The sequence below is a fragment of the Camponotus vicinus genome, unplaced genomic scaffold (assembly GCF_025532165.1).
Source record: "Camponotus vicinus isolate PSW18456_S1 unplaced genomic scaffold, iyCamVici1.0 SCAF_3, whole genome shotgun sequence".
NCBI lineage: Eukaryota > Metazoa > Arthropoda > Insecta > Hymenoptera > Formicidae > Camponotus > Camponotus vicinus.
Window position 1 is genome coordinate 754,966 of NW_028141967.1, and position 17,235 is coordinate 772,200.

General features: G+C 32.8%; 4 protein-coding genes across 9 annotated transcripts; 3 read left to right on the plus strand and 1 right to left on the minus strand.

Annotated features, from left to right (window-relative positions):
• Positions 1 to 3,053, plus strand: LOC145968642 (uncharacterized). The gene is made up of 5 exons (XM_083094280.1): positions 1 to 173; positions 267 to 364; positions 1,264 to 1,395; positions 2,428 to 2,561; positions 2,670 to 3,053. Exons 1-5 carry the CDS (start codon positions 164 to 166, stop codon positions 2,884 to 2,886), a joined length of 591 nt encoding a protein of 196 aa, XP_082950406.1. The 5' UTR covers positions 1 to 163; the 3' UTR covers positions 2,887 to 3,053.
• A 139-nt stretch (positions 3,054 to 3,192) lies between these two features.
• Positions 3,193 to 5,225, plus strand: Bug (thioredoxin domain-containing protein bug). The gene is made up of 5 exons (XM_083094279.1): positions 3,193 to 3,625; positions 3,868 to 3,942; positions 4,111 to 4,325; positions 4,405 to 4,631; positions 4,730 to 5,225. The coding sequence occupies exons 1-5, from the start codon at positions 3,574 to 3,576 to the stop codon at positions 5,082 to 5,084; spliced, it is 924 nt and encodes a 307-aa protein (XP_082950405.1). The 5' UTR covers positions 3,193 to 3,573; the 3' UTR covers positions 5,085 to 5,225.
• A 706-nt stretch (positions 5,226 to 5,931) lies between these two features.
• Positions 5,932 to 12,173, plus strand: LOC145968635 (uncharacterized). Of its 6 annotated transcripts, XM_083094262.1 has the most exons (9): positions 5,934 to 6,222; positions 6,422 to 6,541; positions 6,868 to 6,964; positions 7,192 to 7,291; positions 7,363 to 7,685; positions 7,815 to 8,189; positions 8,337 to 8,691; positions 8,911 to 9,311; positions 9,909 to 12,173. In XM_083094262.1, the coding sequence occupies exons 4-9, from the start codon at positions 7,255 to 7,257 to the stop codon at positions 10,449 to 10,451; spliced, it is 2,034 nt and encodes a 677-aa protein (XP_082950388.1). In that variant the 5' UTR covers positions 5,934 to 6,222; positions 6,422 to 6,541; positions 6,868 to 6,964; positions 7,192 to 7,254; the 3' UTR covers positions 10,452 to 12,173. The 6 variants fall into 6 exon arrangements, with proteins under 6 accessions (XP_082950386.1, XP_082950388.1, XP_082950389.1 ...); XM_083094263.1 differs by lacking the exon at positions 6,868 to 6,964 and having other exon boundaries at positions 6,422 to 6,566; XM_083094261.1 differs by lacking the exon at positions 6,868 to 6,964 and having other exon boundaries at positions 5,935 to 6,222.
• Atpsynbeta (ATP synthase, beta subunit) lies at positions 11,790 to 16,748 on the minus strand. Its single transcript, XM_083094270.1, has 7 exons — positions 16,580 to 16,748; positions 15,637 to 15,849; positions 14,715 to 14,978; positions 14,243 to 14,586; positions 13,055 to 13,280; positions 12,748 to 12,977; positions 11,790 to 12,414 (listed from the first exon to the last, which is right to left on the minus strand). The coding sequence occupies exons 1-7, from the start codon at positions 16,677 to 16,679 to the stop codon at positions 12,241 to 12,243; spliced, it is 1,551 nt and encodes a 516-aa protein (XP_082950396.1). The 5' UTR covers positions 16,680 to 16,748; the 3' UTR covers positions 11,790 to 12,240.
• Between the last annotated feature and the right edge of the window lie 487 nt (positions 16,749 to 17,235).

Below are 17,235 nucleotides of genomic sequence, written 5' to 3' on the forward strand. Positions count from 1 at the left end.
ACCTGACTTGATGTAAAAGGAGTAAGGACGAATTTTTTGCGACACTTCATTCTCGACAAACGGAAATCCAGAAAAAATAATAAAAAAAAACGAAGTGCTGTATTGAGCTTTTTGAGATATTGGAATCACGAAGACTTACAGCATCTTTTTATCACAAACTACAATGCCGCGAGGTAAATGCATCCTTTAATCTTTTTACCTTCGAGGGAATTTACTCCGAATTTTTTTCGTGTTATTATTACTATGATCATCTGCTTGTCATGCAGGAAAATTTGTAAATCACAAAGGCAGAAATCGACATTTTACGAATCCGGAAGAGCTGGAGGAACAGCGCCGCCAGGAAGAGAAAAAGCAACAGTGGAGAGTCAGTATTTTTTAGGTTAACCGATAGTCATTGCGTGACTACTTAAGTATATCGTGACTATTAGTAGGTATTACCTACTGTGTAAGCTTTTCACGCTACAGATTTAATTTTCTCATATATATATAATCGATTTATGCAAATAAAATTACGCAATATTCGATAAATATGTTAGATACATGGATACAAGGTTATAGTTTTTACTACGTATGATTAAGAAATGGAGTACTATTTGTAATACTAAAACATATTTGTGCTCAATTAAGTTATATAATTCAAAATTCATATAACTGTATTAGTAGTATTTATAAAAGTAGATAATTCTGTAAATTTTGATATCACTTAGAAAATTCTTTTGTGATTGTGTTGATTGTTCGAAATTTATTTCTTTTTTCTTTCATTAGATTTAAAAGACTATTCATTTTCACTATATTATAATGTATATTATAACACGTAATATATATTTATAGAAAAATTTTTTATATTGATTTAATTTATTCTGAGCATTACAAGATATAAGCTCAATTGAAAATAATTGACTGTTTAAATTTAAATCTTTTCTCAAAATTATATATATGTATATATATATGTGTGTGTGTGTGTGTGTGTGTGTCAATACATTATAAATTTGCAGTTTACTTAACACACATCTAATAATAACATTGAAAAAAAAAATTCAAATTAGTAATCAAATATGAAATGATATATTTATGCAATGGAATATATATAAATGAAGTTATATAAATATTTCTAAATTTTCTGATATTTTTGATATTATAAAAGAGCTAGAAATAATAATTGTAATGATTTAATTGATGACAAACTAAAAGTTTATCTCAAGTCTTATATCATTATGCTACGTTGTTCACAAAGCCAAGATTAACTTAAGAATTATTTTATAGAAAAATAAAGAACAGGACAGTTCTGACGAGGAAGAAGAAGATGATGAAAAACCAAAAGCAAGTGGCACTAAATCAAGAAATCTTAGTGCCACAGATAGTGAGAGCGAATCGGAATCGGAGTCAGAAACAGAGGTATTAAGAAACAGAGTAGTAGTAGTAGTAGTAGTAGTAATAAGAAGGACGGGTGGGGCTAGATCAGTCCCTGATGTCACCTAGATCTAAAAGATCTTCTGTAACCCCGTGGTTGTCTGAGGTTATATGTGGCGATCCAATTTGGCCCTTACAAGAAGGTTATATAGATCGCCCACCCTCACGTTTTGTAATACACTGGGTTCAGCGAACATATGACCCCAAAGTGTGTATCTCCTAAGAGCAAGTGCGGGACAGTAACACAGAATGTGAATGCTGTCCTCTTTTTCTTCGCCGCATAGCCGGCAGTCTTTCCGCTCGGCCAAGCCGAGATTGAATAAGTGGGCCCTGAGGGCCACATGGCCCGTGAGCAGGCCAATGGAGATATTGAGCTTCTTTCTGCTCATGGTTAGGAATTCATCCGTCCCTTTAGAAAGGGGTCGGTTCAGCAATAACTTGGCTTGACGACAGCCCTGAACCTGGCCCACGAAACCAGATGTTCCCGTTTTAAAGACTCTTTGATGAGTCTTCTACCTAAAGGTGGTAAAGGGGACGCCGACGACCTGTCTGGCCGGGACCTCGAGGGTGCCTAGCTTTGCCAGGCCGTCCGCCACTTCATTGCCATAAATTCCCTGATGACCGGGAACCCAGGCTAAGGTGATCCTATTGGATTCGCCTAGTCTGTTGAGCGCTAGCATGCAGTCCCAAGCCACCGAGGACTCAGTGGTGGTCTTGGCTAGAGTGTTAATAGCTGCCCTACTATCGGAGCAGATGAGTATATTTCTGTTGGTGGCTTTAACTAAGGTTAAGGTGTTTGCACTCTCAAGGATTGCTAGAACCTCAGCTTGAAAAACCGTGGCCAGCTCCCCTAGGGAGTAAGATTCCCTGTGGTTAGTCCTTGAGCCGTAGACTCCAGCTCCAAATCGTCCTAAGAAACAGAGTACTTAAACTAAAAGAATTTTTCATATAGTTGTATTTAATAATAAAAAGACTTTTTATGTAGTCTAATTTCTTATTAATATTTTATTTGTATAGGGAGGCAAAGCAAAAGGCGTAGAGAATTTAATTGAAGTAGAAAATCCAAATAGAATACAAAAGAAAACTAAGAAAATATGCCAATTGAATCAATCATTAGATACTGCAAAACCAGAATTATCTCGAAGGGAGCGGTATGTGCATTATAATTTTAAACATAATCATTGTTCAATTATCGAATAATGTTGTTTCAAAGATATATCCATTTTTTAAATTCTTTGATTAAATTCTATGATTTTCAGGGAGCAATTAGAAAAACAAAGAGCCTATGCAAATTATCAAAAATTACATGCAGCTGGTAAGACGGAAGAAGCTCGGGCAGACCTAGCACGATTAGCTATAATTAAACAGCAACGAGAAGAGGCAGCAAAGCGACGAGAGGAAGAAAAGAGGCAAAAGGAGATGGCACAACAGAAAAAAACCGAGTTGACACAAAAAGCACTCGGGAAAAAATCCTAAAACCTTCCGATAGCTAATTGCATGACTAATTGATTACTGCAATATTAATCTCTTCACATCTGATCAAGTAATGATAAAATTTGACGAACCAATACATATGTTTGCTATATGCGTTTTATGATGTGTTAATCATTGTTTATATATAAATACAATTGAATCTAAATCAAGTCTAGCATTTACTATTTTATTAATCAGATTGAAATTATATATGTAAGGATATGACATGTTTGTATTATATCCATAATTTGTGATTCATACATTAATTTATTGTATAATTCACATATCAAATTACGATTTTATATCGATAACAGAAGTATACTATAATCTCATATAGAGTTTGACGATTATTTAATTAGAAATACACCTTTATACTATATTCATGATACATTTGCGGCGCATGCGCGAAAAATTCGGCTCGCTTACCAACACTGGTATATAGAGTTATACCACAGGTTATAGAGGCTGCGTTCCGATATTCACTGGCAGTACTGAGAATCTATAGTTTATGTCACGCATACTATAGATTTTCAGTACTGGCAGTGAATATCGGAACGCAGCCAGAGTTCATCGAGTTCAACGATCAATCTTATTCATTGAGGTTATAACTAAAATGTTTGGAATATAATTCAATTTGATTATATGTAATTTTTTTATGTGGTTTATACTATAAACATAAAATTGCACAAGATGATCTTATTAAGAAGCTTTATAAACTTTATTGTGCCTTTTCTAATCTTAGGTAAAGAAAGACAGTTTAGTTACATATATATTTTTTTTAATTTTATATATTTTTACGTTAGAAAATTTATGTAATAATTAAATTTTTAAAATTTATATTAATTCCATTATATATACATATAATATATATATAAAATCTATAAATATAATATTTTAAAAATATATTAATCTGATAGAGATAAGTAATAAAATTTTGTAATTTAATTAATTTTTTAAAATAAATACCCGATGCATCATTTTTAGTTACTAATATAACCAGTGAAGAGACTACAGAAGAAATTGTAACACAAGCAATTGTCAAAGATGCTGGACAAGAAAGTGAAATTTTTAAAATCTACATTAATTCCATTATATATACATATAATATATATATATAAAATCTATAAATATAATATTTTAAAAATATGTTAATCTGATAGAGATAAGTAATAGAATTTTGTAATTTAATTAATTTTTTAAAATAAATATCCGTTGCATCATTTTTAGTTACTAATATAACCAGTGAAGAGACTACAGAAGAAATTGTAACACAAGCAATTGTCAAAGATGCTGGACAAGAAAGTGAACAAGTACATACAAGTGAAGAAAAAGATTCTGTAAAAATAAATGCTGAACTGGCAGTAAATGCCACTAATACGATCTCAACTAATAATATTACAAAAATTAATTGTTCATTAGAGAAGACATATGGTCCTGTTGAGGTTGAACAAATATATAAAATATTATTACATAGAATAAACAAGAAATATTCTTTCTAATCTTTCTTACACTATATTATAGATTGTTAATGCAACAAGGCTTATGGAATTATTAATCTTAGAACCTGGTCCATCTAATCGTTCAAGAAACGACAAAGATGGCAAACAATTACCAGGAACATGTGTTTTAGTATTATTTTATGCTAGATGGTGTATATTCAGCAGTCATGCTGCGCCGCATTTTAATGCCATACCACGTTCCTTTCCTCATATAAAAGCTGTGGCCATTGATGCTATAAAACATCAAAGGTATGCGTGCGAAATATTCATAAAAATAAAATTTATATTAATTTTTTGTCAGTTTTTGGAATTGATAAAGAAATCTAAAGAAAATATGTTGTTTTTAGCTTCAATGCTCAATATGGAATAGTTGGGGTACCTACATTGATGCTAGTTCACAATGGCAAGCCTGTCGCCAAATTTAATGATACTGTTTATACCCTGGAATTGTTTGCCAAATTTGTGTCTCATCTGACAAATCTGCAACCGAATGGTTCATTGTATGTTACATCGGCGGATTTCAAGGGACCGGTAGCAAATACACCTTCTAATGAAGTGGACTATTGTCTAGTGTTGTCATGGATCTTCATTATTGCTTGCGTGTTGTACTTTACGTCGCGCAGCAGATGGTGGCAACAATTTGTCGAGCTCATTCAGAATACTTGGCGTGAGAGTAACGCACAGCACGAACATGTCGATTAAATATAAGATTTTATTACTATTAAGTTATCAAGTTATTTATTCAGGAACTTTGTAAATATGGTGTGTATATAATACAAATAATATATTTATATAGAGAGAAAGAGAGAAGAAGAAAAGTAAATATATAAAATTTAATTATTTCATATGTATCTATCACAAATATTTTAAAATATATAATAGTTACTTGAAATCAAAATTCATGCTTATAAATGAGACAATTAATTATGAACCATGAAACAAAAATCACATAGAGTGAATTTTCATTTGATATTAGATAATTTTTATGAAATTATATTTCTCTTACATGAGACTGCAAATAATATCAAAGCTTTAATCATATTGTACAAAGACTCTGGATCAATTTTGACTTTAAATTTCTTTCATATGTAAAATAAAATTTTTTTGTGCGACTTTAATTTTATATTTTAACCCTTAGATTACCAACGGGACACATGTGTCCTATGAAAGAGAATACAGGCACTATGCATGATTAAATTCTACAAGCCTACCTAATGTGTAAACAATGAAAAAAATCTCAAATTAAAAAGAAAAAAAAATGGTAGTCTAAGGGTTAAGATATTTTCTGTTAAAAAACTTAATTTTATTCGTACATCATAATTAAAAGAAAGAAAATATCTTAAAAGTAATATATTTTTGTTCTGAAAAATTAATTACGTATCTAATAACAAAAAATATCGAGTAACGCATTCATTCTTTAGACATCAGACACATGATCGATAAATTTATCTATACATATTTATATTATACGTTTATACAAGTACTATTTATGCAAGTTCATCTTAATTTATATTTATATTATACGTTTATACAAGTACTATTTATGCAAGTTCATCTTAATTTTGGCGGTGACATATAAACTGAATGGTCGTAATGGCCGACTTCGAGATTCACTTATCAATTTCCCAACTTCATGATTGTTGTGTGCGGCATTTGTTTGCGCTGAAGTTTGTCTCCAATGGATTTGTTATTACCGTGAAGGACTAGACTGCCAGTATTGTGGATCGCTTATGAAAAAAAAGGGGATTTTCGGCGAGCGTATAATTTTGCCGAATAATCGAACGAAATGAAATTTTCGTATACAAGTCACCTCAACACTTCTTCCAACATTCTACGCTAGGTTAGATCATCCAATCGATCCTATGGTGGTCATATTAACGCAATAGAAATTTAACTTTGAGAAGTGAACATAGTTAATTATGGGTTCGCTGAATCTTATCTGCCCAATGTGTTGTGGTGAAACTTTCAATAATCCTGAGTCTCTCAAATACCATTTGTTAAGTATTACGGACAATCTCTATTGTCCTGGCTGTTCACAGCGTTCTGATTCTGTGGCAGCGCTCATTCAGCATCTTGATAAATGCAAACAAGATTTGGAGCGCAAGGTGAGACTTGACGTTCTGACAGATAAACTCCGGAAAGAGACTGAAGCCAAAATGGTTGGTAGAGAAAATTAAATAAAAAGTTTAGCATGCGTTTCATACAAATTTGCCATTCGAACAAGTCTGTCATTTTTAAAAGTTTGTGTTATTTTTTAAGTATTATCTAAAATCAGAAGCTTTTGAAGATCTTTCAAGACATTTTTTTCCAAAAAAGATGTTGACAAAAGCCTTAATTTTTAAGTCATAAAAGTTTATATAAATGAAATAAATAATTAAGGGAAAAAGCTTTTTCATAAATAAAGTTACAAGCAGCACAATAGATGGCACAATTAATTGTTTTTTACATAATTTTAAGTATTTTTAATAAAATTTAATTTTTCAAGGCTTGGTCATAAGAATGTGAAAATTGAAGTATTTAAAACTGATTGGAAAATTGATTATAAATTGATTGAGAAACCTCTTATTACAATTAAGTTAAAAGTTATAAGATTGCATATATGTATATATTGTGATTGTATATATTATGATATTACTTTCTATAAATATTCTTTACATAAGATATACATTATAGGCTGGTTTGCTAATTTTAAATAATATTTGAGAAATGATTTAAAATTTTTTGTTTTTGGAAATTAAAAATATCCTAAATAAAAAATTAATCCATCTTTTGTTTCAAGATATCTTGTGAATATAATAATTGATTTCAGGATGCTAAAGTGCAGATTAATCGAAGCTTTCTTGCGACTGTGAGTGACAATGGAATTGTTATAATGGGTGATCCACAGACGATACAAATGGATGAGAATGGTTCGTAGAATTACTGCTTTGTTGCATAAGGGTTTTCCAAGAATGAATATTATTTCTAATGAAAACATCAGGAGAAATTAAAGTCATAGAAAAGATGGACACGGAAGAAATACAACCAGATCAAAATTCTTTGGATTTCAAGATGTCTGAAGAGCTTTGTGGAGTCAGTGACAGAGTACAAAGAAGACTACAGCCAATGCAAGAATTAATAGCTGTTCCTGTATCAAACTCCAGTACAGAATCCAAAGCACTGACGGAAAAGAGCGTAATTGCTGTTTTACCGGAAAATTCCGAGTTTCTGGATGCCACTACCTTGATTGATGTTGACCGTATAAATGAGGCAGAAGAGATTGACGAAGCTGGTCTTCTGCATGTCAAGCAAGAACTATGTGAGGTGAAGATATTAATAAAAATTAGATGTCGTTCGAGTTATATCTTGTACAAAATTGACAGATATCACATTATATCAAATAATTTGTATTAGTGTATATTCGCAACTAATATTGTTTATTGTTTTTTGCAGATGGAATCTGATGCTGTATATAGCTGCACTAGCTGTGAAATCAGTTTCAACTCCATTCTGGAACATATCAAACAGTTTCATGATGGTCAGGAAGTATTGCTCGAAATGGCAGAGCAGTTAAACGATCTGTCGACGCCCACGAACCAAGTGTCCGCAATACCAGATTCAAGTTCTGAAAACATAGTAAATGCACGACAACGGCAAACAATGAACACGCTGCGTACGGAGGAATGTGTAGACAATGAGGGTAGGTTCTACACGAGAAAAGTAGTGCAAATCGAAAGATTCTGGGACCGCACACCAATCCAGATTACATCGCAATCAACAAAAGCTCCGATGATTGAGAAGTTCTTTTCGAATGTGGAAGGTGTTAAGGTGTGATCCGCTTGATTTTTAACGAAAGAATAATCTTGTGCGAGATCTTAAGGATTAACATATAAGGATAATGTGAGATTATATAAGAAGAGGATTATGTAAGAAATTACATATAAGGATTAACATCTACAATATATAATATCGCAGGTACGAGAGAAGCGTTTGGCGACTGCGTCAATGCGAATGTACAGATGCAATCAATGCTTGCAGCAATTCTCCAAGTTAGGAAACTTTCGTGTGCATGCCTGCGTTCATGGCAACAATCGCTGCGAGCACTGCGATCAAAGCTTCGCGACACCCAAGGCTTTGCAGCTCCACGTGAAAGTACATGAAGGCGACATCGATTCAGGCCAAAAGTCATTTATTTGTACCATTTGTGGCACCGAGTTCTGTTCTCACAAAAGCTTACGTTTGCATTCGAGAATGCATGCTCCGGTAAGGGCCAGACATGTTGATGCACCGGAAGGAACTCCTAACGCGACTTTCACTTGTCCAGAATGTGGTAATAAATTCTTTTCTTGAATTTATTCTTTGAATTTTATTTATACTATAAATAGACCCATTAATTTTTCTTATTTACTGAGCTAGTAATCAAATATAATACACTTAATTTTATAATGAAATTATTATTTGTTATATATTACATCTCTCTGATTTAATATGTATGATCGGGTTGTATCATTTTGTATCTATCTATTCTCAAAACATTAATGCTTCACAGGTAAAACTCTATCAGAATCATACAAAGATACACACATGGCACTACATACTGGTGATTCAGTGACGTGCGCTGTCTGTAATCGGAAATTTGACTCCGCGGACAGTTTAACAATGCATACAGCGGTGCATAATGAAATAGCACTCCCGCAGTCGCCTACTCCGCCTGTTCCTATTTCATCTTCATCAGCCAAAGAGACGGCAGTAACAGTAACAACGACAATGGCAACGACGATTGCGATAACGTCAACGACGATGACAGCAACGACGACAACAGCGACAGTGGAAAGTGGTGATAGCCAGAAACCCTATCAGTGCCAGCATTGTGGTCGCAGATTTACCAGACCTCATGAAAAAGTGAAACATGAACGAATTCATACTGGGGAGAAACCACATGCTTGTGAGGTAGAGGACATAATCATATAATCGGATCTTGTGCTAAATATTGCTCAAAAGCACAAATGCATAGTTTGGGATTTTGAGAAATAGAATGAGACATCTAAAAGTTGCAAGGAAGTGTTAATATGTAGTGTTAGAGATTCATCGAAAAAGATTGTTGAACAGAAATAGAAAAGTATTGCTTTAATGCATAAAGGAAAGATGCCAAAATCGATATATATTATTTTATTTTTGAATTATATTTTCTAGCTAAAAATTCAAAATAAAAATTTATAATTATGGATATTTATTAAAGACTGCTATTAGATCATATCAATTTTGATAATATTATTTAAAATTTGCCTATTTTTACAGGCAAAATAACAATGAAAAAAAAGAAAATGGAGAGGGAAAACAAAGGACTTTGTTATAATAATAAATTTAGTACACAATTTACATATAATCATTTTAATTTTCTAGTAATGCACATGAATGATAAAATCATAAATTAACAATAAATCATAATCATAAATTAATTCATAAATTTTTTAAAATTTTCTATTAATTGCCGATTACATAAAGTGGCAACAAAAAAAAAACGATGATGTCTATGTCTGCCGGTAGGTTTGCGGAAAGACTTTTCGCGTGTCCTATTGCCTGACCTTACACATGCGTACACATACCGGCGTGCGGCCTTATGCCTGCCAGCACTGTGGCAAACGCTTCAAGGCGTCCTCCGTCTACAATCATCACCTGCTGACACATGGCGAAGAGCGCGCTTATATGTGTCCGTATTGTCCGAAGACGTTCAAGACACGAGTGCAGCTGGCTGGTCACAAAAACAGCCACACGAAGCCATTTAGATGTACAGAGTGCTCGCGACCATTTGCGTCGCTCTACGCCGTTCGCGCGCACATCCAAACGCACAAGAAAGATAATAATCTCAAGTTTAGCTGCTACGTATGTGGTGCATCATATGGTCGGGCTTTCGCTTTAAAGGATCACCTGAAGCAACACGGTCAGAATGTGCTGGCACCACCAGAACCTGCACGGGAAGAGGAAGTACACGAGGACTTTCTCCTCAAGGAGGAGGGGACCGATCTCGTAGTCCCATCGGCTTCGCTTCCTCTCGTCGCGCATCTCTCCGATGTGGATGATACCGATTAAAATCAATTATTATTGCAATTCGAGTCTAGTCGAATCTTAGTGCGTGATTACAAGATTCACGAGTGACATGGTCGCTGTGTTGAACCTTTCGTGGATCTGTGAGTCTATCTTTGTTTCAGCGATTATATGTTCCATGAGTTATTGCATAAGCGATAACGAATTTTTTACTAAAAGTCAAAAGTAATTGACATCTAGTTAATATGTAAGAATTGTTAATTCGTTAATAAAGTTTACTCGTTCGTATTTCATATACATGAAATACATAGTTAATCGTTCTTGATTATAAATTTGTGAATTGAATTAGCAATGGCAGGATTTTATCAAAAGTGATAATTAGCGCAAGAATGTAAATGTTATATAATTTTAATCATTTTAATTACATATAATTAATATAAAGAATTCACTGTTTTTTTAGTTTTCTGAAGATACTTGAATATATTTTCTAGTAATATTCTGACAATAAATTCACTTTTCTCCATATAACAACATATAATATGTGTTGCTTCAATTGTTATATTATTAAACTTTTATACATTTTGTAATACAGAAAAGAAAATTAAAAAATTATATGTATACATACATATAAAAAAGTAACGGACAAAAAAATTCGTTTTAGAGTTTTTTTAATGTTATTTAATAAATTATACAATGTCATATGTGGTTGAATAGACAATTTGTTAAAATAACTTAAAACTGAAACTATAAAATTTCGTTCGAATAGAAATTAATTTGAGATTATTTTAAATTTAAAATATAATGCTTTAGTTTCAATGAAACATACTTTTAATGTTATATAATTTATATTGTTATTATATGTGACGTTCGTGTATTTTCAGATGGATTCAACTTTTATCTAGAAAGTTTTATGTTAATAAATTTTTGTTTTGTTACATTAAATTTAATTATATCTAAAAAATAAAAAAGACAAAAAATAGTTCAAAATTATTTTTTTTTTCTTATACATAACACGTGAGTAAATATGTGTATACTGTGTATACGTATGATATACACACTCACTTATTTCTTCATTCACTCACTTTCATTCTTTCTCTCGCTATCTCTCTTCCTTCTCTCTCTTATTTTTTTCACCCCAAATAAAATTTTAAGTGGTTATATATCTTGTACCTTTTTTTCTATATATTTTGTATCCTACAATTTATGAATCCTTCACGTGGGACATCTCCAAGTGCGACTTTACATATCAATGCTTTCTTGAAAGACCATTTCGTTGCTCTTGCTGTTACCGCATAATTTATAATCTTTAATGTACATTTTCAGTTATATTGTATTATTTTCTCAAAATTAAGATTTAATAAAATAGGAGTGTTAAAATGCAAATTGTTTTTGTAAAACTTTTATTAGTGTCTAACACTGTAATTATTATATGATAATTAGTATTAACATGATTACTGATTTAATTTATGAAGACCAGAAGTAACATGTGTAAATATGCATCCTGATTGACTACACACATTCATTGTTTCTGACTTCTAATAATTTGATTATTTTTGTAGTAAAAGGAAGATAAAAGTGAGCTTCACGGGTTTTACTGTGTTTGCATAACAAACTTTGGCAGTATTTTAATTAATCTACTACAATATAATTTATAGTGTTATATTGCAAAAAGTTGTATCTGGTATTTTTTTATCTGCCTTTTATCATTTGAAAAACTGTAACTTAATGAAAATCACAAAAGATCGAAGAATTGAAATTTTAAAAGGTTGCTTCCTCAAACGAGTGATGACTGAATAAATCTTTAACAACACTTTTACGATAAATGTGATTTAATTTATTGTTTGGCCAATGATTCTGCTTTTGCTACTACTTCCTCGATCGGGCCGACCATATAAAATGCTATTTCCGGTAGATGATCTAATTCTCCGGCCAATATTTTTTGGAATCCTTTGATGGTTTCCTGCAATGGTACTAATTTTCCGGCGTGACCAGTAAACACCTCGGCGACCTAGAATGATTCATTTTTTAGTACACTATATTAAATGATGTATAATTAAAAAAATATGTTAAATAATTAAATAAAATAAATACGTTAACATAACAATGCTATTGTTATTTTGAAAGAGAATTACTAAGATTATTGGAAAAAGAATTATATCAAACACACAAAAATTATCTCCAACAAATTTTAAAATATGCATTTTATATAAAAATCTTTTAGATAAAGTTAATTTCAAGAACATCCTTCTTGCTAGTACAGGGAAATATCTTTTTTATAGAAATTATATTTAAAAATTTATGAAAATAGTTTATAGTAATTTCCATATATAGTATATTTTACCTGAAATGGCTGAGACAAAAATCTCTGGATTTTACGTGCACGAGAAACCGTCAGCTTGTCTTCTTCCGATAACTCGTCCATACCCAAAATGGCAATGATATCTTGAAGTGATTTATAATCTTGAAGAATCTTCTGTACACCACGAGCGATGTTATAATGTTCCGCGCCGATGACATTGGGGTCCATGATACGGGATGTGGAGTCGAGAGGATCGACGGCCGGATAAATACCTATTTTATCAATAAATTCATACTTGAAGAATCACAGACATTGTGCAATATATTTAATTCTCGGGAACAATACATACCCAGCTCAGCAATAGCACGTGACAACACAGTAGTAGCATCCAAGTGAGCGAAAGTAGTCGCAGGTGCAGGGTCTGTCAAGTCATCAGCAGGCACGTAAATAGCTTGTACAGAAGTGATGGATCCCTTCTGCGTCGTAGTAATACGTTCCTGCATGGTACCCATGTCAGTAGCTAATGTAGGTTGATAACCTACAGCAGATGGAATACGACCTAGCAAGGCAGACACCTAAAACATATATACATTATAAACATATACTGGGTGTTAAAAAAGTCTGGACACGGTCGAATATCTCGATAAGGAAGAGTTTTACTAGAAAGTGTTTCAGACAAAAGTTGTATAGCTTCGAGGGGGACATAAGATGGTGTTATTAGTTTGACCTTAAAGAGTCACCTGAAGGTTACGTGAAGATCACCTCCAACTTTTTAAATGGGACACCCTATATACTTTTGCAGATTCTTGTAGCTCATCTCAAGAGCTTTCCAAAACACTATAATTAAGTTAGTTTTCATTAAGTACTTTCCGAGTTATGAGGCTTGAAATTATTTCTTAATTTTACATAAACAATAAAATATCTAGTAAAATATTCATTTTTCGATTATCTTATCTTAATACTTTTATGTACAAAATAATGAGGAATCAATTGGTGTAAAAAAAAAAACAGTTGTTTCGAAGAAAAAATATGTAATTTGCAATTAACAATTACATATTTTTTCTTAAAAATAACTATGTATTTTCTTTACACCAATTGATTCCTCTCATTATTTTATACATAAAAGTATTAAGGTAAGATAATCGAAAAATGAATATTTTACAAAATATTTTACGGTTTATGTAAAATTAAGAAATGATTTCAAGCCTCATAACTCGGAAAGTACTTAACGAAAACTAACTTAATTATAGTGTTTTGGAAAGCTCTCGAGATGAGCTACAAGAATATGCAAAAGCATATAGGGTGTCCCATTTAAAAAGTTTAAGGTGACCTTCACGTGACCTTCACATAACTCTTCAAGGTCAAACCAATGATACCATGTTATGTCCCCCTCGAAGCCATACAACTTTTGTCTGAAACACTTTCTAGTAAAACTCTTCCTTATCGAGATATTCGACCGTGTCCAGACTTTTTTAACACCCAGTATATTATATAGCATACTCAAAAATGTCGTATATATTTATACTTTTTCTCTTACCTCGGAACCAGCCTGGGTAAACCTAAAGATGTTATCAATGAACAATAGTACATCTTGACCTTCCTGATCACGGAAATATTCAGCGACAGTAAGTCCAGTGAGAGCCACACGGGCACGAGCGCCTGGCGGTTCATTCATCTGTCCATACACTAGTGCTACCTTAGAGGTCTTATCTTTGAGGGAAATGACACCAGATTCTATCATTTCATGATAGAGATCGTTGCCTTCGCGCGTTCTCTCGCCCACGCCGGCGAATACTGAATAACCACCATGAGCCTTGGCTACATTGTTAATCAGTTCCATAATGAGTACAGTCTTGCCGACTCCAGCACCGCCGAATAAACCTAATAAATAATATCATTATTAGTGCAAGTGATCAGCAATATGTAGTCTTGATATTTTTGCTAAGGAAAGATTGATCTTTTATGTTTTAAATTAATCTATAATTAATTCTATTTTAATAATGCCTCACCAATCTTTCCACCCTTTACATAAGGAGCCAACAGATCCACAACCTTAATGCCCGTTACTAGAATCTCTTGCTCGACAGACATCTCTACGAATTCGGGAGCATCCGCGTGAATAGCGGCCAATTTATCAGTAGGGATAGGTCCACGCTCATCAATGGGTTCACCAATGACATTGATAATGCGACCCAGAGTCTCAGCTCCCACAGGAATACGAATAGGATATCCAGAATCCAAAACAGTTTGACCACGCACCAAACCTTCCGTACCTATGATACAAAATTGATAGTAGATTATAATTTTACTAAATTGTAATAAAAAAATAATAATCATTAACACTTTATAATGATGTTAAGTGATGTGGATCTTGGATACAGGATGTGATTAGAATGAAAATAAGCAAAAATATGTAACTTGAAAATATCTGAAATAATAATTCTAAAGAAGAAATCTAATCAGCTGGAGATAATTAGCCTTTCAGAGGACATTGGTGTTAAGGAAAAAAGTGATTTATCTTTTAGAAATCAATTTTTTAATCTTTGGAAAATAATATGGAAATGAAGGTTTCAAAATACAACCTGGAGTTTATAAACTAATATAGTCAGATTTGATAGGAAAAAGTAAGCTTTTAATATTACTCTTCTAAGTTATAAGAAATATTTCTAATTTTTTATATGACTTTTGAAGAATATATGTCTAGTACAATTTCACAGAGTTAAGCTATAGTACTGTATAACTGACATGTTATGTTAGAAGAGTGATCTACAGTAAATAGATAAATTTGCTAAAAAACATTTTTAGTTTTTAGATACAGCATAGTGGGTGTTTAATACTTTAAAATTTTTTATAAAAATACATAATTGTTTATAAACCCTTACTATTAAATTCATAAAACTTATATATTATATAATATTTGTAACATATTACCATCCATAGCAATGGTGCGGACTATATTTTCTCCAAGATGTTGAGCAATCTCAAGTACAAGCCTGGGTGTACGATTTTGAACTTCCAAGGCATTGAGAATTGGTGGGAGATCATCTTCAAATTGCACATCAACAACAGCACCAATGACAGCGACTACCTTCCCCTGTATGCCACCCTTTGGCGCAGCTGCAGCTTTCGCCGCATAATCTCTTTCTATTTAAAAGAAGGTTTGTATAAGACCAAATAAATAGATTAAATGTGTCTTTAATTCTCTCATTTTTATAAGAGAGAACATAATTTCAAAATTTCAAATATCTTTGCAAAGATTGACTTACAAACACAAGAAATACATGTTACATAACAAAAAAATATACTTGTATGTATAAATATTGTAATAACTTATTCTCTAAATTATAAATTCCATTGAGCCTTATTTAATGTAACTTTGTTACGCTATATTTATATCAAATATATTCTAAAAAATATTCAAATAGAGAAATAGAGGAACATAGGGAGAAATGAAATATTGATTATAAAAAAAAAAAATTATTAAACGAATCATAAAACAGAGAATTCTATATGAACTCTGGCATGAAATAATAAATTATTGCATAATTATGTTGAGCTTTAATTCATTCACTACGAAAATGCAGTGAACGAATGTGACTAGGCCGCCATATTGAGCAGTAGAACCTGCGACAATCGATCACCGATTATATAATCGTTGTAATAACTGTTTTTCCCTCATATCTCGATATAATCTGTATGAAATTTAAATATATTGATTGTCATATGTCATGACAACAAATGACACTTTAAATCAAATCGAAAATTGAGGAACGCTTTCGGAACAAGGGGTGGATTGCGAGACGACGAATACATCGACAAGATTTCGCGCTATCGGCAATTTTTCAATGTATTAAATAGCGAAATGCATACTCACTGTTAATAGCGAGAGCGCTCGATACTTTCGCTATTTCATTTTGAAAGAGGCAGGGCTTTACAGCCCTCAAGGCTGCCTTCGATACAGCACTCAACATCATGGCCGGTCGATTAAAAAGAGACTGCCACTGCCGAGAGACAGGTTTCGTAGATCTCCCGTCAAGTTCAGTCAAGTTCCGTCGAATAGAGACTGCGTAATTAGTGTTAGTGCAGCTCTTTGCACATGCGTAGCGAGCTCGGCGTCATTGGCTGCGTTCAGCAGGAAAAGCTGCTTTGCAACTGTTGTAAAATTTGTGAATCTGATTGGTGTATACTCTTAGATTCAGCCAAAATTAAGAGCATACACCAATCAGGCTCACGAATTTTACAACAGTTGTAAAGCAACTTTTTCTGCTGAACGCAGCCATTGGCCGCATCCAGCGGACTCAACAGTTGGGCAACATTACTAGATTTTCCGATGTAATTCGACGCTGATTGGCCGGATCCGAAAGTAGAAACCAATCACGTTCGATTGCTACTTAGCGGTCGAGTCCACTGAATGCGGCCAATCATAGATCTCATAGCATAAAACACCCTAGATATGAACATCGACTAAAGAGAAGAGTTTATTTGGACACAACCACTCACATTGACCGGTAACTAGCACAATTGACCAAT